Source organism: Agelaius tricolor, unplaced genomic scaffold (assembly GCF_023055355.1).
Source record: "Agelaius tricolor isolate 1412-34295 unplaced genomic scaffold, bAgeTri1.0.p SCAF_33, whole genome shotgun sequence".
In the NCBI taxonomy this organism is placed as follows: domain Eukaryota; kingdom Metazoa; phylum Chordata; class Aves; order Passeriformes; family Icteridae; genus Agelaius; species Agelaius tricolor.
Window position 1 is genome coordinate 933,654 of NW_027269293.1, and position 18,600 is coordinate 952,253.

Consider the following 18,600-nt stretch of genomic DNA (forward strand, 5'->3'; position numbering starts at 1 on the left):
ATGGCTGCTGTTCCCTCACCCTCCTCCTCCTCCTCTTCCTGCTGCAGATGTGGATGAGTGCCAGGCCATCCCTGGGCTCTGCCAAGGTGGGAATTGCATCAACACCGTGGGATCCTACGAGTGCAAGTGCCCTGCAGGGCACAAGCAGAGCGAGACCAGCCACAGGTGTGAAGGTAAGGGATGCTCCTCTTCCCAAGCATTTCACTCCTGCTCCCATTCCAGGCTGGGTCCCACTGCCCAGCCCTGCCAGAGGGGTTTTTGATCTGCTGCCCACAGGCCAAGGGCAGGAAATGAGGAATGGGCTTTGCCTGATCCCCTGATCTTGCCTCAGACCAGAAGGAAGTGGTTTGGTTTGTTCACAGAGGGTTTTTTTTTAAAGGATATTTTAATGGGAACACAGACTGATGGCGCAGGAGGGACCTCTGGAAGGCTTTAGCCAGGCTCAGCTCAGGGGGCTGCCTCCAAAACTCTGCCAGGTTCTGAGTCTGATCAAGCCTTGAAAACTCAACAACTTTTAATCTGGAGGCTCTTCATTAGGGCTGTGAAGATTTAGTCACTGTGAAATGGGACACCAGGCTGGTGCTGGGAGCTCAGGGAGAGCTCTGGCTGCCTCTGGAAGCCCCTGGAATTGGGATGGTAGGAGGTGGGACGAGCTGATCTCCCAGAGATCTCTGATCTCCCCTTCCAGCCCTGACCATTCCAGGATTCTGTGCCCTGGGTTCAGCCCCTCAGGAAATGCTTCCAAAGAGAGCCCAGAGGAGCTGCAAAGGTCAATCCCTGCTGGGGGATGGACATTCCTCCATCCCCAGGAAACATCTGTGTCTGAGCATCTTCCTGGGCAGGGCGCCAGCAGACTTTCTCTAAAATCCTGACAGGATTCCTGCAGAGCTCCACATCCAAGGACTGAAAGCAGGACAATCCAAACCAGCCCCTTCTTTGTGTCGGAGGAAGGACCAGCTCCCCGAATCCAATGATATTCCAGGAATTTGCCTGGCCAAGGTGGGAGCAGGGGCAGCAGAAAGCTGCTCCTGCCCCTCCCTGCCTCTCCCCCAGCAGCTCAGGGGAGCAGAGCACATCTGAAACCGGTTGAGCTGGAATCTCCTCCATCCCCAGATTAAACCAAATTCATTGTCTGGATCTGTCCTCCAGATGTGAGGGGCCTCCCACTCCCCCCAGAGCCTGGAAGAGCAGCCCCATGTGGGCACAAACTGCTCTCCTTCCCTGTGCTGCCCACAGAAAGGGACAACTCCAGCATTCCCAGGAGCTGCTCCATCCCTGGCATCACCACCAAGGACTGGAGGCTCCCTCTGGATCTGGGAATGACACAAACAGCAGGGATGCTCCAGAGGGACGGGGTTTGAGGGCTCCTCTCCCAGCTGTGTCACCTCCAGGTCCCCACAGGGCCACCAGAAAGGGATCTGGAGGATCCCAGGAAAGTGGAATCACCTTTGGGATTCCCTAAAAAGGATGTGGATAGGGGGATGGAGAGGGTTCCTCTCCCACTTCGTGGACACATTGAAGATCTGGGCCCCGAGTTCCCTGCACCCTTTGATCCATCAGGAATTCGGCCCAGCAGATGGAGCATCAAATTCCTGAGCTGCACATTCCTGCTGAAACTGCCAAAATCTCTGCCTTGGTCCTCCCTTGGAGCCAGGGTTTGATCAAAGCACAGCCAGAGGATGGATTTGTCATCCAGGTGTGCCCCAGTCCCAGCTGGGCAGGAGTTCCCTCGTTGACTTTCAGGTTCATTTTACAGTGGGGAAAGGAGGGAATTCTCTGCTTCCCTCTCATTTTCAGCTTCCCCATCCAAGCCTGGCATCCAGGGAATGTCAAACCCCGATTAAACCTCTCTTGGGGGGGTTCTCCACAGCTGCCCAGAGCTGGAGTTTGGTGCTGGGGGATTCCTGGTGGGAAGTCAGCGGCTGGGATTGTGCTGGAGCCGCAGCTCCGAGCCCCGCTCGCTGATTAGCGCTGTCCCCTCATTAACGCTGTCCCCTCATTAACGGGGCCATAATCGGCTGTGAGCTGCTGGGAACGGAGATAACGGCAGTGCCTCCCTTATCTCCTAACCCAAACCTTATCTCCCAACACCTGGAAGTGGGGAGGATAAAGACGCTTTTCCAAGGCAGATATTCCACGCCGATAACGGAGGCTCCGAGCTGCGTGCAGCTGGATATTCCCTGGCTGGATCCTCAGCTCCAGCAGGAAAACCAATCCTTCTGCTCTCAGGGAAACGTCCAGCCCGGATTTGGAGCTGAAGCTCCTCCAAGTCCGGGCTTGCTCCGCTCCAGGCTCATCCCTGGTGGATGGGGCACTTCCAGAGGGTGGCTCGGGTTTGTCCCATTGTCCATTGTATTCCGAGGAGCTCCGGGAGTGATGAGAGTTTCTGGCACTGCTGCCTTGCTGGGGGATCTGAGCCGTCTGGGAAACAGGGAAATGCTGGATTTAGGGAGGGGAAGGCTCAGGCTGCTCCCTAAAAACCTCTGGAGATGAGGTGGGCTTGGGAAGCACCCACATTTGTGTTTATGTTGTGCAAAAAGATGGGCAAAGGGGGCAGGAATTGCCAGGTTAGGGATGAATTAACCCATCTCATGGCTGGATTATGGTGGAAAAAAAGGGAAAAAAAGCAGGATCTGTTGAGGTTTTCAGGGAATGAGAGCCCGGGGAGAGAGGCAGGTTTGGATCCAGCTGAGTTCTCAACGCGGCGGGAGGAAAATTGTTGAGGACACAAGAAAATTCCTGGTGCAAAGTGGAGAGAGGGAACATCAAAGCTGAAGTGGGACACATCCTGCTGCTCCAGAGACCTGGAGCCATAAATCACAGGGAAGGGGAGGCTGGGGCACTTTTAAATTATCCTGGAAGCAACTGGAAAAATGACACCGAAGGGAGCAATTCCGTGGTGTGGAGTTAAGGGGGAATCACTGGCTGGACAAAGCTTTTCCTGCCATAATTCCAGGCTTTCTCTGCCAAGAATTTCACTTTTTAACAGCCCTTCCTGTGCTGCAGGACAAAGGCCAAGCCCTGCTATCAGTGAGGTAATGCCAGTGCCTCTCCAGGATGCTTCCCAAAGGAATGTGTCCTGCAACCAAAATCCATATCAGGGTGATAAGAGACTAAACAAAAATCCATGGAGAGACACCAGGAAAGGGAGTGGAAGGCTCCAGGCAAGCTGTGTGCAACAAGCTCAGCCAGGATTTGCCCATTTTTGGCCTCTCTGGGATATTCTGTCAGAGGGAACAAATCCAGGGGTTCCAGACCTCACCCCTGTTCCTCACCCCTGTAGATGTGAGGTGCTCCTCGTGCCCCCACAGGCCAGGCTTTGGCCACCAGGGCGCAGAATCCCGAATTTCCTGATGTTCCTGCACCAGAGGAGGCTCCCCAGAGTTTTCCACGGGCGGATGGAACCCCACAGCCGCTTTCTTTCCCTTGTTTGGCTCCATCCAGAGCTCGTTTCCCTGCATTTGGGCGGTTTGGAGCTTCCATTTTCCCCTCTGTGGTTCCTTTCTGGGCGGGGAGGGCAGCGAGTCCCTGGTGATCGCAGGGCACGAGCCCTGGGGGTGTTTTCTCCATCAAACCCTGGGTTTTTAGCACAAGGAAAGGTTGGGGTTCCCACAGCCCTGGGGGCACAGTGTGGGATGAGCTCTGCAGCCCCAGCTCTTCCAGAGGCTCTGCAGCCTTTTTGGCTTTTCCAGCCTTAAGGACGAGGCCAATTCCAATCCCAGCCCTGCTCCAAAATCAACGTTTGCCTTGAATCCTGCCATTGTCTGAGCAGCAGAGCTCAGGATCCCGCTTTAATTTCGAACAGAAGGTCGGAAAAGCCGGGCAGGAGCCAGGCTGGAGCTGGCAGGATTCCCTCCCGGCGCTGGGCGTTAATGAGAGCGGTGTTAATGAACCCATCCCGCCGGCTCAGCGCTGCCTGAACGGCTCCAAACCACCACGGGACGCTCACCGGGGGGAAAACCGAGACGGAAAATGGGCTGGGGAAGGGCTGCAAGGACAACAAAGCCCAGGGATCGGGTTCCTGAAGCGCAGGATGTGGAGTCCTGCAGGAACGGGCTCTGTTCCTGCTCCTCAGAGCTGGGATTTTCAAGGGGTTTCGGATAAAAGAGGAGCTGCAGATTGATGGAAGCTCCTGGGTTTCCTGTTTTCTGTAGGAATGGGATTCTCTGCTGCCTTGGGGTGAGGGGGGAATGGCAGAGGCACAGATCTGGCAGCAGCCCCAGGTCTGGGAGCCTCCCCAGTGCCACCCCGAGTTTTGGGCTGGGTTTTTTCAGCTTTGCCTTCCTAAAGCTCTTTATTTCGCAGAGGGATTTAGGAGCTGGAGCCCAGGGCAGGGCTGGGGTTGGATGGCAGGGCAAGGCTGGCTGATAAAATCTGATTTTGGCTGCAGGGGCCCAGGTGGGGGAGGCATTCCTGTGTTCTGCTCTGCTGCCCTGGGAGCTCTCAGGGCTTTTCTGAGCATCAGGGAGCCAGAGCAGCACTGGAGGGCTCAGGGGTGGCCAGGGGCAGAATTTGAGAGTCCTCAAGAGCCAAGCAGGGATTTGTGGTCCCCTCTGGCCTGGGATAGAATCAGAGAATGGAATTGGGGAATGTCCTGGGCTGGGAGGGGCCCACAGGGGTCTGCAAGCCCAACCCATCACCAAGGGCTGGACCTGCAGCCCATGGCCAAGGTCACCTGAGGGACCAGGACTCCAACCCTCCCTGGGAGCCCTTTCCAATGTCCAGTCCCTGTTTCTGGGAGGGATTTCCTCCTGCTGTCGATCCCAAACTTCCTCTGGGAGAGGCTGAGGAGAGAGGCAGAGACTCCGCAAATGGCTGAGTTTTAATGACACCCAGCATCCCCTGAGCCCCAAAACCCAACTCCCATCCTCTGTGCCCTGGATTTGGGTGGTGTTCAGGGACCAGGACTCCATCCCTCCCTGGCAGCCCTTTCCAATCTCCAATCCCTGTTTCTGGGAGGGATTTCTTCCCTGCTGTCCATCCCAAAATTCTCCTGGGAAGGGCTGTGGAGAGAAGGAGAAACTCCACGAACGGGAGAGTTTTGGAGACTCTTCATGGCCCCCAGCATCCCCTGAGCCCCCAAAACCCAACTCCCATCCTCTGTGCCCTGGATTGGGATGGGGTTTGGGGACCAGGACTCCATCCCTCCCTGGCAGCCCTTTCCAATCTCCAATCCCTGTTTCTGGGAATGATTTATTCCCTTCTGTCCATCCTAACCGTCCCCTGGGAAGGGCTGTGGAGAGAAGCAGAAACTCCACGCATGGCAGAGCTTTAATGACCCCCAGCATCCCCTGAGCCCCCAAACCCCACCTGAGCTGGCTTTGGGTGGGGAAGGGGACATTTTCCATGCTGCCCGTGGTGTTTTCTGTGCCTTGCAGACGTGGATGAGTGCGGGGCCATCCCGGGCGTGTGCGATGGAGGCGACTGCACCAACACCGTGGGCAGCTACGTGTGCTCCTGCCCCCGCGGCTTCATCAGCAGCCCCGACGGCTCCCGCTGCCTCGGTGAGGGGGGAAATGCGGGATTTGGGGCGGGATCGGGGCCGGGAATGCCCGCACAGGGCTCGGGGGTGGTGCCGGGACAGGTGGGGAATCCTCCTCCTCCTCCTCCTCCTCCAGGCTGCTCCATCCTGAGCCCGGCCGGGCTCGCTTGGTCTTTGTGCCTCTCCAGGATTTGGGGTGCTTGGGGGGAGTCTCAGTGGTGGAATGGGGTGGGAAGGGTGTGAGGAGGAGGAGGAGGAAGGTTGGGAGGAAGGTGTGGGGCTGGGAATGTGGGGGCAGTGAGGAAGGCATTGGGAGAGGGGCAGTGAGGAAGAGATTGGGATGAAGGACCGAGGCTGGGAATGTGGGGACAGTGAGGGAGGGACTGGGAGAGAGGAGCAGGGCTGGGAATGTGGGGGGATTGAGGAAGGAACTGGGAGAGGAGCAGTGAGGAAGGAATTGGGAGGAAGGAGCAGGGCTGGGAATTTGGGGGGAATGAGAGAGGGATTGGGAGAGGAGCAGTGAGGAAGAGATTGGGAGAAAGGAGCAGGGCTGGGAATTTGGGGGGAGTGAGGCAGGAATTGGGAGAAAGGAGCAGGGCTGGGAATTTGGGGGCAGTGAGGAAGGAACTGGGAGAGGGGCCATGAGGGAGGATCCCCGTGCTCTCCTCTCACAGAATGTCCCATCTGGGTATTCCCCGTTTTCAGGAGGGCCCCAGACTCTCCCCTCCCCATCCTGTGCTGGTGTTTTCCACCAGTGCTCCCAGTGCAGCTGGGCTGGCCGTGGTGTTGGGCTGTGGAAGCCCAAGGGAAAGCTTGGAGCCCTCCCTGGAGCACAGGGGGACACAGGGACAGCCCCAGCTGCACATCCCTGCTCGGCAGAGGGACAGGGAAAGGGCTCCAGGGAAAACAGTCAGGGAATTTTATCACCTCCTGCTGCTGCTTCCTGCTCCCAGCACGGCTCATCAATCCCAGCTGCTCCGGGCTGGTACTCACAGGGCTCAGCTGGCTCCATCCCCCTGGAATCAGCCCTTGGGAGAGAGCTCCTAGCCCTGAGCTGCTTCTCTGGATCCTTCTGGATCCCGGGAGGAGGGGGCACAGACAGATCCCCCATCCCTGTGGGGCTAACAGGGAACCTCCTGCACATTCCCTGGGAGCCTCCTTGCCCCCACAGCATCCGATTCCTGCCCTCCTTCCCCAATTCCTGCCCTCTTGCCCCCACAGCATCCAATTCCTGCCCTCCTTTCCCCATTCCCGCCCTCTTTCCCCCCCAGCTCCCCAGTTCTGGCCCCAAAGCCCTTCCCAGGCTGCTGTGGGAATCCCAAATCCCAATCCCCCTCAGCCCTGGCCCATTTTGGCTCCAGGTGTTCCCATCCCAAAGCCCCAAACTGGCCCCACTCCAGGGCTCTCCCCAGCCTGAGCTCTGCTGCCTCCAACCTCCAGAGCCTGCGGCGAATTGTTTGAATTTTTAACAGATCAAAACTCCTTTCCTGTAAATATTTGATGGTCCATTGGTACCAAACCCCAGTTCCTGGGAGAGAGGGGCAGCTCTGTGGTTATTCACACTCAGCAAATAAATCCCAGGGTTTTTTTGGGGTTTTTTTTTTGGTTTTTTTTTTTTTTTTCCCCTGGTCTGAAAGTCCATTTGCCTTCAGGAAGATGAGGATGAGGAGATTTGGGAAGAGGAATTCTTCCAGCACAGGCAGGGATTGGTGGTGCAGTGCAAAGTGTCAGGCACAGCTTTCTGTGGAAATGAATTCAGCAAAAAAAAAAAGAAAAAAAAAATAATCAGCTCCAAATTCTTTTCTAGCCACGGATCCTGGAGCAGAATTAAATGTTTTAGTTCCAGGAGGGGAAAAAAAATGTTGTGAAGTGTGAGTAAAAAGTAAAGCCCAAGTCTTCTTGTTTGGGAAACTGATAGATTTTAATGGGAATGGAATTTTTTTTCCTGCTGTTTCCCAGCCCTGCCATGAGCCCAGAGGGGTGTGACAGTTCTGGGATGAGTCATGGGGACATTCCCCACTTTCCTTGAAACCAAGAGCTTCGAGAAACGAAAATAAATAGAATTAGAAAGGCCAGATTTAAAAATAGTGCTGAGCTGATTGAGCTGCAGTGGACTCTGACTGCACCTGAGCTGGCTCTGGGTGCTGCAGCTCCTTTTTGGGACAGGCTGGGTTTGTTTTGGCAGAACCCACAGCTCCTGCTGGGCTGGGGCTGCCCTGGCACCCAAACCTCGCCAGTTCTGTCCCAGGGGGGGTTTGTGTGGAGAGTTTGGGGTTCCAGGTTTCCATCCCATGAAATAAAGCCAGGGAGCAGCTGGGAAAGTGGGAATGGATAAATAATGAATAATGTGGGCACTTGTAAAGCATCAGGAGAGGGGACACTGCCAGCCTGGAGGTGACAATGTAAAGGTATTGAGGGGCACCAGCACTTGCTCCGTTCCCCTCCCCTCCCAGCAAAGCAAATACCTTTTTATGGCACTGGAAGAATCTCAAAAAGCAAAGTTTTCACAGTTTTCACAGCTGGCACAGCAACACCCAGAGCTGGAGCTGACCCCCAGTGCCAGGAGCTGCTTTCAGTGCAGTAAAACCCCACCAGGAGAAAAACCCAGAGGAACATTCATGGGAGCATTAAAAAAAAAAAAACAAATACATATATATATATAAAAATTAGCCTTTCAGTGCATTCCCAGACGTGCACATGGTGTTCCTCCCTCCCTCCCTGCCACCCAGCTCTCCTGCTCTGGCCTTTTTTGAGCTCCTTTTTCGCCCTGCAGAGCTCTGGAGGGTTTGGGCTGTGCCTCTCCTGGGGCAGCAGCAGCAGCAGATTCAGCACCTCCAGTTCTGGGCTCAGCCAGGCTGGGGAGGTTTCACTGAGGGCTTTGCCTGCCTGGAGTTCCCCTTTTTTTGATGCACTTTGGTCTAAGAAAGAGGAAAAGGGGAACCTGAGGGGATCCTGGAATGGGAATCCAGGAGGGATCTCAGAGCTCCTCCAGGACATCTCCCACCGGCCCAGCTGGGTGGGATGGGCTGTGCTGGATGATCTCTGCTGCCTCTCCTGGCATCAGGACCCCTCCACGGGATGGGTGCAGGCCCTGCAGACCCCAGAGCCAGCCTGGGATTGCTCCTGTGCCTGAGGATGAGCAGGACCCCCTTCCCCTCCTGCCCCGCCGTCCCTGCTGGACCTGGTCACCCCCTGGGCTCCGTCCCCACCTCTGAGCTCTCTCTAATCCCAGCTGGAATTTCCCCTCCCCTCTCCCCTGCAGCATTTTCTGCTTTTCTGGGGTTTTGTGCAAGCTGGTGCCCTGGGACCCAAACACCCCCAGGGCTTCTCCTCCCCTTCCTGAGGATTAGGGGCTGATCCAGCTTTGCATTCAATCCCTGCTTTTCAAATCCCCTTCTCCAGGTCTGGCTTTGTGTCTGCCGGTGTTTTTGGTGGGTAAAGTTTCCTGAAAGGAGCAATTCTGCCTGAACCCAGCTCTGAGGAAGGAGCTGCTGGTTTGAACTGGGGTCACTGTGCCCTGGGGGTCCCCGAGCTGTGCTGGGAGCAGAATCCAGCCCCAGATCAAACAGCCCCGGGCCATTAATTCCAATTACACTCCCGGGAAGTGGCAGCCACACCCCGGGAGACTTTCCCCCTCATTAACCGACTTGAGAGAAAGCAAGGTGGGAGAGCAGGAGGGGAAGATTCCAGGTTTTCCTGGAGGGCTTGGTGCCAGGTGGACGGAGCCTGCGGGATGTGAGAGACCCTCAGTGCCCTGGGCCTTGGCCAGGAGCCACAAACGCCCCCAGCAGGGCCAGGGTTGGGGTCGGGGGGCCAGGCTGAGACAGGGAGAGATTCCATCGGGAATGGGCCCTCAGGAGCTGCCTGGGAGGGTGGTGGTGCCACATTGTGACCGTGTGTCTTCTTCCTTTCCCTGTCCCTGTTCCTCTCCCTGTCCTTGTCCCTGTTCCTGTCCTTCTCCCTGTCCTTTTCCCTTTCTTTCTCCCAATCCCCATCCCTGTCCCCATCCCTGTCCTTGTCCCCATCCCTGTCCCTCTCCCTTATCCCTCTCCTCATCCCTGTCCCCATCCCTGTCCCTGTTCCTCTCCTTCTCTCTGTCCTTTTCCCTTTCTTTCTCCCTGTCTCTCTCCCTTTCCCTGTCCCCATCCCTGTCCCCATCCTCATCCTTGTCCCTCTCCCCTCTCCCTGTCCCTTTCCCTCTCCCTGTCCTTGTCCCTGTCCCTCTCCTTGTTCCTGTCCTTTTCCCTTTCTCCCTGTCCCCCTCCCTGTCCCTGTCCCTTTCCTTGTCCCCATCCCTGTCCCTCTCCCCTCTCCCCATCCCTCTCCCCATCCCCATCCCTGTCCCTCTCCCCCTCCCCATTCCTCGTCCTCTCCCCACTCCATCCTCACCCCATCCCCGTGCTGTCCCTGTCCCCGTGCTGTCCCCGTGCTGTCCCCACCCTATCCCGGTCCTGTCCCCTCAGACCAGCGCCTGGGCACGTGTTTCTCGGCGCTGCTGGGCGGTCGCTGTGCCGGGGACGTTCCGGGCCAGGCCAGCAGGATGCAGTGCTGCTGCGACTCGGGGCGCTGCTGGGCCATCGGCCAGACCCCCGAGGTGTGCCCGGTGCGGGGCTCGGGTGAGTCACCCCAAAACCGGCACCCCAAAACCGGCACCCCAAAACCGGCTCCCCAAAACCAGCGCCCAAAACCCTGCACCCCAAACCCTGCACCCCAAAACCAGCACCCCAAACCCGGCTCCCCAAAACCGGCACCCCAAAACCGGCACCCCAAAAACGGCACCCCAAACCCTGCACCCCAAAACCAACACCCCAAACCCTGCACCCCCAAACCGGCACCCCAAACCCTGCACCCCAAAACCGACACCACAAAACCGGCACCCCAAACCCTGCACCCCCAAACCCTGCACCCCAAAACCCGCACCCCAAAACCAACACCCCAAACCCTGCACCCCCAAACCGGCACCCCAAACCCAGCACCCCAAACCCTGCACCCCAAAACCAGCACCCCAAAACCGCCACCCCAAAACCAGCACCCCAAACCCGGCACCCTAAAACCAACACCCCAAAACCGGCACCCCAAAAACGGCACCCCAAACCCTGCACCCCAAAACCAACACCCCAAACCCTGCACCCCAAACCGGCACCCCAAACCGGCACCCCAAAACCGGCACCCCAAAACCGGCACCGCAAAACCGGCACCCCAAACCCTGCACCCCAAAACCAGCACCCCAAACCCGGCACCCTAAAACCAACACCCCAAAACCGGCACCCCAAAAACGGCACCCCAAACCCTGCACCCCAAAACCAACACCCCAAACTCAGCACCCCAAAACCGGCACCCCAAACCGGCACCCCAAAACCGGCACCCCAAACCCGGCACCTCAAACCGGCACCCCAAAACCGGCACCCCAAACCCTGCACCCCAAACCCTGCACCTCAAAACCGGCACCCCAAAACTAACACCCCAAAACCATGCCTGTTGGAAAATGAGGCTGGAAAAGCTTTCCAGGTGCCACCAAACCCAGTCCCCAGGTGCCACCAAACCCAGTCCCCAGGTGCCACCAAACCCAGTCCCCAAGGTGCACCAGGTATTTAGGAGCACCAGCACTGGGTCCATTCCCCTCCCCTCTCAGCAAAGCAAACTGTGCATCCCCTCCTTCAGCCCCAGCTCTGAGCAGGGCAGAGCTTCTCCATGCCCATCCTTCCCTGCCTGGAGGGACCCCAAATGTCCCAAAAATCCTCTGCCAGCCCCCTTGGCCCCCATGGCACCATGGGGTCGGGGTGTTCAATCCCTCTTGGTCCTTCTGCCCCATTCCCATAATTTCCTACCCCCGTTCCCACCAGGACCCACCCTTTGCTCCCCTCAGGGGATGCAGGCACTGCAGCCAAAGCCCTCTTTTGTTTCAGACGAGTACCGCAGGCTCTGCATCGAGGGGCTCCCGGTCATGCCAGGCTTCCCCGGGAACTTCCCAGGAATTCCCGGATTCGGGCCCAACGGGGTCGGGCCGGGACTCAACGGGCCCGGGGGCATCGGCCCCAACGGGGCCAACGGGCAGGGCGGGATCCCGGGGCTGCCCGGGATGGGCCCCGGGAGCTCCAGCATCGGTAATTCCGCCTTTGTCCCGGGTTTGTCCCGGGTTTGTCCTGGCTGCCCAGCCCCAGGGCAGCCTCCCCAGGGCTGGAATGCCACTCACGGGATGTCCTGGCTGGGGAAGAGCTGGGATGTGGCGCTGATGCTGAGCCCCCACCAGGATCCAGCGAGGCTGGGTCTGGTCTGGAATCACTCCCTGGTTCCCAAATAGGCTCCCAAAAGCTCCAGATAGGAACGGAGCTTTCCCATCACCGTCACAGTGTTGTCCTCCCCACCTTGCACCTCTCTGACATCCCCCCACGGAGCTCCTGGGACATCCAAAGGGTCCCCAACCTTCCCTGTGTCCCCCCAGGAACTGCTACCCCATCCTGAATCCTGGGGACATCCCAGGGCTCCCCAACCTTCCCTGTGTCCCCCAGGAGCTGCCACCTCCTCCTGAATCCTGGGGACATCCCAGGGCTCTCCAACCCCTCCCAATGCTTCACCCAAGGGCTCCCCAACCCTCTGTGTGCCCCCCAGGAACGGCCACTCTGAACCAGACCATCGACATCTGCAAACACTTCACCAACCTGTGCCTGAACGGGCGCTGCATCCCCACCCCGTCCAGCTACCGCTGCGAGTGCAACATGGGCTACAAGCAGGACGTCCGGGGCGAGTGCATCGGTGAGAGGGGCTGTCCCAAAGCTCCCAGGGCTCCTCCAGGCCGCTCCTGCTGCTCCTGGGCTCTGCTGTGCCTCAGGGTCCCTCACGGGTGGGGCTTTCCCCCCTTGCAGATGTGGACGAGTGCTCGAGCAGCCCCTGCGTCCACGGGGACTGCGTCAACACCCCGGGCTCCTACCACTGCAAGTGCCACGAGGGCTTCCAGAGCACCCCCACCAAGCAGGCCTGCATTGGTAAGGGCTGTCTCCCCCTTTTTGGGAGGTGGCAGAGGGGTCAGCAGAGCACCTGGCACCAAGAAAGGGTGGTAGGGGTGAAATGCAGTGTGGGGTCCCCAGCAGGGCCAGGCGTGGGATGGGGTCTCTCCAGAAGTTTCCTCTGCCTTGGCTTTCCTTAAAATTTTCTGGTGGTAGTCAAGGGAGCTGCAGAGTCCTCCCCAAGAGCAGAATCCTGTTGGGAGAGCTTCATTTGACAAAAGGGGGTGTTCTGGGCCGTGTTGGTGTGGATGCAGCATTTCCAGCAAGGCTGTTCTGCCAAGAGGCTGCTGCAGGTGAGGGACTGCCAAAAAAACAGGGATGGGAAGGGACTGTTCCACCACGGGAACAACGAGCGAAGGCAGATTCCCATGGCAGTGCCCAAGCTTTGAAATGTTCATTTTCTCCCTTCCTGACAAAGCGGCTTCCAAAGGCTCCCCTTTGGAAGGGGAGAAGGTTCCGATTTCCCGAGTGGTGTTTTTGAAGATGAATTCCCATGTCTGAGGGCACTGCCTGGGTTTCTCACAGGGGATATTGAGCTGGCACCGCTCCTGTCCCTCCCTGCTGCCACTTTTTGGTGCTTTCCCCGCAGACATTGATGAGTGCATCATGAACGGGGTCATGTGCAGGAACGGGCGCTGCGTCAACACCGACGGCAGCTTCCAGTGCATCTGCAACGCCGGCTTTGAGATCACCCCCGACGGCAAGAACTGCGTGGGTGAGGCTCCCCTGGCCTCCAGCAGCTCAGGGCTGGGCTGGGACCACCTCCTCCCTGGGCTGTTAATGTGGGCTGTCCCCCGAGGAGAGGGCTGGGGAGGGGTTTCTGTGAGGGGGTTTGGGGTGCAAGGGATCAGCAGGGCTGGAGCAGGACAGCTCTGACCAGGAAAGGTGACCCTGGGCTTGCAGCTGATGCTCTTGGAGGTTCCCCTCCATCTCCCCCTCTGCTTTGAGGCCCAGCACCCACAGTTTGGCCATGGGATGGGGCACAGGGGGGTTTGGGGCACAGGAGGGTCCTGCTGCAGCTCTGGGGTGCTGTCTGTGCCCCCAGACCACGACGAGTGTGCCACCACCAACATGTGTCTCAACGGGATGTGCATCAACGAGGACGGGAGCTTCAAGTGCATCTGCAAACCCGGCTTTGTCCTGGCTCCCAACGGGCGCTACTGCGTGGGTGAGTGAGCCCCAGCTGGGCTCTTCCCAACCCCAGACCCTGCCCACATTCGTCAGGGCACCTGTGAGCTCCTCAGGGCAAGGAGAGATGAGAAATCCAAGGGTGTCTCCAGGCAGCTCCTGCTGTGCCGCCAGAAATTGTCCTTTTGTGGGAGAATGGGCAAAAGGGGAAAGGTTCTCATGTCCTGAGCCCCTGTCTGTCCTGAGACCCTGTCTGTGTGTCCTGAGCCTCTCTCAGTGTCTTTGACCCTCTGTTTTAGTGTTCTGAGCCTCTTTCAGCGTGACTTGAGCCTTGTCTGTGTCCTGATCCCCTCTCTGTGTGTCCCCAGCCTCTCTCTTCACGTTCTAACTGCTGTCCGTGTGTCCTGATGCCCTGGCCATGTGTCCTGAGCCTCTCTCTGCATGTCCTGAGCTCCAGTCCATGTGTTCTGCCCCCATTCATGTGTCCCAGCCCTCTCTCTGTGTGTCCCAGCCTTCTCCTCATATCCCAACCCTCTCTCCCTGTGTCCCAGTTTGATTTCCTCATGTCCCAGTCCCCTTTCCTCATGTCCCAGCACTCTCTCCCTGTCTCCTAGCCCTTTCCCTGTGTCCCAGCCCTCCCTCCATATCCCCCACCCCTCTCTCCCTGTGTCCCAGACCTCTCCCTGTGTCCCAGTTCGATTTCCTCACGTCCCAGTCCCCTTTCCTCACGTCCCATCCCTCTCTCTGCGTGTCCCACCCCTCTCTCCCTGTCCCCCATCCCTGTCCCTGTCTCCCACCCCTCTCCCTGCCCGATCTCACCCCTCTCCCCTCCCCACCCTGCCCAGACATCGACGAGTGCGAGACGCCGGGGATCTGCATGAACGGCTGGTGCATCAACACCGAGGGCTCGTTCCGCTGCGAGTGCCTGGGGGGCCTGGCCATCGGCGTGGACGGCCGTGTCTGCGTGGACACCCACATGCGCAGCACCTGCTACGGGGGCATCAAGAAGGGCACCTGCGCCCGCCCCTTCCCCGGCGCCGTCACCAAATCCGAGTGCTGCTGCGCCAACCCCGACCACGGCTTCGGGGAGCCCTGCCAGCCCTGCCCGGCCAAGAACTCGGGTGAGGCCACCACGCCTGGCTGGGCCATGGTGTTGGTTGGGACGTAATCCATAATCCACAATCCATAATCCACAATCCACGATCCACAATCCGCGATCCATAATCCACAATCCATAATCCGTAATCCATGATCCATGATCCACAACCCATAATCTATAATCTACAATCCACGATCCGTAATCCATGATCCATAATCTATAATCCATGATCCATAATCTACAATCCACAATCCACAATCCACGATCCATAATCCACAATCCACGATCCACGATCCATAATCTATAATCCACGATCCATAATCCACAATCCACGATCCACAATCCATAATCCACGATCCATAATCCACAATCCATAATCCACAATCCATATCCATAATTTATGGATAAATTATAAACGGGGTGGAAGTTGGAAGTGGGAGTATCGGCATTGAAATGTATAAGGTCGCAGCAGCAAGGCTGGGAGAGCTCAAGGGGAGCTTGGACAGCGCTCCCAGGCACAGGGTGGGATTGTTGGGGTGTCTGGGCAGGGCCAGGGGCTGGGCTGGATGATCCTTGGGGTCCCTCCCAACTCACCTCGTTCTGTGATTGTGTTGTATGAGCGTAAACAGGCCTAGAGCTGCCCCTGTGACAAACACAGAATTCAATCTTGGTGGATTGAGGCCCTCAGCTCAGTGAAGCTCCCTGAGGGGAGTGTCCTGCCATGCTGATGGCTCTGTTGTGCTCTGTCCCCAGCGGAATTCCAGGCTCTCTGCAGCAGCGGCATCGGGATCACGGCTGATGGCAGAGGTGGGTGCAGGATTCCAGAGGGATGTGCAGGATTCCAGAGGGATGTGCAGGATTCCAGAGGGGTATGCAGGATTCCAGAGGGATGTGCAGGATTCCTCAGGGGCGTGCAGGATTCCACAGGCACATCCCACAGCACCCTCAGCTGCTTTTCCTGTGGGAGCTGTGCCAGGAGAGGCTGGGGCTCCCATCCCTGCTGTGATGGGAATGAGCAGTGGGACCCTTCTGGTTGTTTCCCTCCTCTGCTCTCCAGCTCCTCCTTGGGGTGTCCCAGGCAGAGGGAGGTGACAAACTGTGCTGCCAAGGGGCTGCTTTGAGTTCCAAGAGGTGCCAGTGCCAGCCCTGGGCAGTGCTTGGAGCAGCCAGGCAGCCCTGCCAAGCCTTCCACAGGGAAGGAGCCAGAGGCAAAGCCCCGGTGGCTCCTTGGGCTCCCATCCAGGGCTCCTTGTCCTGGCCAGAGGCAGCCCCATGGGAATGATGAGACTCTTTCTAGCAAGGCCACACTCTGGTCATTCCACCCCTGCCTGGAGCCAGGGCTGCACTCGGAGCTCTCCAGGCTGGGTTTCCCTGGATGGAAGTGAGCTCCAAGAGTGTGGGGACAAAGGCCAGCAGTGCCTGGGCAGCCGTGGCCATCTGGCACTGTGGGGACCCTGTGGTGCCAGCACAGCCTGCCTGGGCTGGAATCTCTGCCCTGGCACCGGGGCTTGGCTCCAAAAGGGCAGAGGAGGGGATGCTGCTGCAGGGAAGGGACGGTGCCCACCTGGCTGCCACCCTTCTGGGTTACTCAGTGCTGAACCCAGGGGTAATTCAAGGGCCTGAGCTCGGTGCTGGGATAAAGAACTGGGATGTCACACAGGGACCTGAGAGCCCTGGCCATAAAACTGGGCTTATCCCAGCCCCTTATCCAGCTCTCTCCTCCTGAGCTCAGAGCCCCGGGCTGGCTCAGGACAGGGAGAAGCTGTGGCTGCCCCATCCTTGGGCTGTCCAAGGCCAGGCTGGACAGGGCTTGGTGCAGCCTGGAATGGTGGAAGTGGAACAAGATGGGCTTTAAGGTCCCTCCCAACCCAAACTACTCTGGGACTCCACGGTTCCTGCAGCGAAGAGCCAAGGGGTGAAATGTTTCTGTCTTTGCATTTGCTGTGCTCCACCTCACGTGCCTCTTTTTGCCTGTCAGACATCAACGAGTGTGCCCTGAACCCCGACATCTGCCCCAACGGGATGTGTGAGAACCTGCGGGGCAGCTACCGCTGCATCTGCAACCTGGGCTATGAGTCTGACCCCACGGGCAAGAACTGCGTGGGTGAGTCAGGGCTGGGGCTCAGGGGGGGCTCAGGGGGTGCCAGCACCTCCAGGAGCTGCTGCAGCGCCTGGTCCCCTCCAGCACCACCCAAATTCCCCCACAGAAGTTGGGCTGGGAGGAGAATGGGAAGGGTGGAAGCTGGAGAGCTCATGGGTTGGGATAAGGGTTTCAGTGGGGAAAGGAAAATGAGAAATTTGTGCCCTGCTCCCCGTGGGCTGGTGTTCAGCACCTCGAGAAGAGCAGGGGCAGCTCTGATTTCTGCTCTGGGAGCAGGGACAGGACCCAGGGAATGGCTGGAGCTGTGCCAGGGGGGTGGGATGGACAGCAGAGAAAGGTTCAGGGATTTGGGATGGAGATCAGGGAAAGGTTCAGGGATTTGGGATGGAGATCAGGGAAAGGCTCAGGGGTTTGGGATGGAGATCAGGAAAAGGTTCTGGGGTTTGGGATGGAGATCAGGGAAGGGTTCTTCCCCCTGAGGGTGCTGGGCACTGAATTCCCCAGGGAATGGTCCCTTCCCAGCCCTGCCAGAGCTCCAGGAGCCCTTGGGCCCCACTCTGGGACAGGCTGGGGTTGTTGGGGTGCCTGTGCAGGGCCAGGGGTTGGATCAGATCCCATGGGTCCCTCCCGTGACTGCGTGGGGGAAATTAACCCTTCCCAGCCCAAAGCAGCTCACGGATGCCACGTCTGTCCCCAGATGTGGACGAGTGCAGCGTCAACCGGCTGCTGTGTGACAACGGGCTGTGCAGGAACACCCCTGGCAGCTACACCTGCACCTGCCCCAAGGGCTTCGTGTTCCGCACCGAGACCGACACCTGCGAAGGTAACGGGGCCAGGCAGCCCCAGCACCTGCAGAAACCACGGCCTGAGCTCCTGCCTGGAGCTGCACATCCCTGCTTCCCTCCCCTCTGCGTGCTCTGGGCTGCAGCAGCTGCACCTTTGGGGTTCAGGGGGTTTTGCCTCATTTTTAGGGTTTTTTTTTTCTGGGGGTTTTAGTGATATTTCACACTGGGTTCAAAGCAGAATGGACACCTGACCCAAAGACATCTGAGCCTGGAAACCAGAGCAATTTCCTGCAGGGCCACAAAATTTGAGCTTGAGGCCTGACCAAAATTGCAAGGTTTGGGGAATTTGATTGAAAGGCTGTGATGTGGAGGAGGAAAAATGGTTTCCTGTGCGCAGAGGCCTCAAATATTTGCAAACTGGCACTTTGCACACAAGTGCTCCAACCACCCTCAACCCAAATAATTTTTTTTAAATCTTGTCTTTTTTGATATTGTTATTAGGGCTATTTATATTACATGTTTATATCTATAATTTATATATCTGTATGGAATATATATAATTTGTAATTTATTATTAATTCTATAATATATTATATATTACATATTATCTTATATATTATATATACACAATATAGTAAATATATAATAGATATTATATAATAGGTATTATATAATAGATTATAATATATATTGTAGATTATATTATATATTATAGGTTTTATTATATATAATAGATTATAATATATATTATATATTTAATAAATATTATATAATAGATATTATATAATATATATAACATACCATATATTATATATATTTATGATGTACTATATGAGTATATTATATAATATTTTATGTTCTTTATATTTTATGGTTTTGTATTTTATGTTTATCTTATGTAATTTCTATATTACATACTTTATATATTTATATATAATATATTTTAACACAGTTTGAATTTTATTTTTCTATTTAAAACCACGTAAAAAACAATTTAAACC

General features: G+C 56.8%; 1 protein-coding gene across 1 annotated transcript in view; it reads left to right on the forward strand.

Moving 5' to 3' along the window:
* Window positions 1-18,600, forward strand: part of LOC139602070 (fibrillin-2-like) — a 73,045-nt gene that overhangs the window by 24,132 nt on the left and 30,313 nt on the right. Inside the window, exons 7-18 of the mRNA XM_071451577.1 lie at window positions 48-173; window positions 5,379-5,504; window positions 9,946-10,098; window positions 11,389-11,586; window positions 12,092-12,235; window positions 12,346-12,465; window positions 13,076-13,201; window positions 13,532-13,654; window positions 14,460-14,735; window positions 15,467-15,520; window positions 16,692-16,817; window positions 17,512-17,637. Coding sequence (XP_071307678.1) covers window positions 48-173; window positions 5,379-5,504; window positions 9,946-10,098; window positions 11,389-11,586; window positions 12,092-12,235; window positions 12,346-12,465; window positions 13,076-13,201; window positions 13,532-13,654; window positions 14,460-14,735; window positions 15,467-15,520; window positions 16,692-16,817; window positions 17,512-17,637 — 1,698 coding nt within the window. The remainder of the gene's footprint in view (window positions 1-47; window positions 174-5,378; window positions 5,505-9,945; window positions 10,099-11,388; window positions 11,587-12,091; window positions 12,236-12,345; window positions 12,466-13,075; window positions 13,202-13,531; window positions 13,655-14,459; window positions 14,736-15,466; window positions 15,521-16,691; window positions 16,818-17,511; window positions 17,638-18,600) is intronic.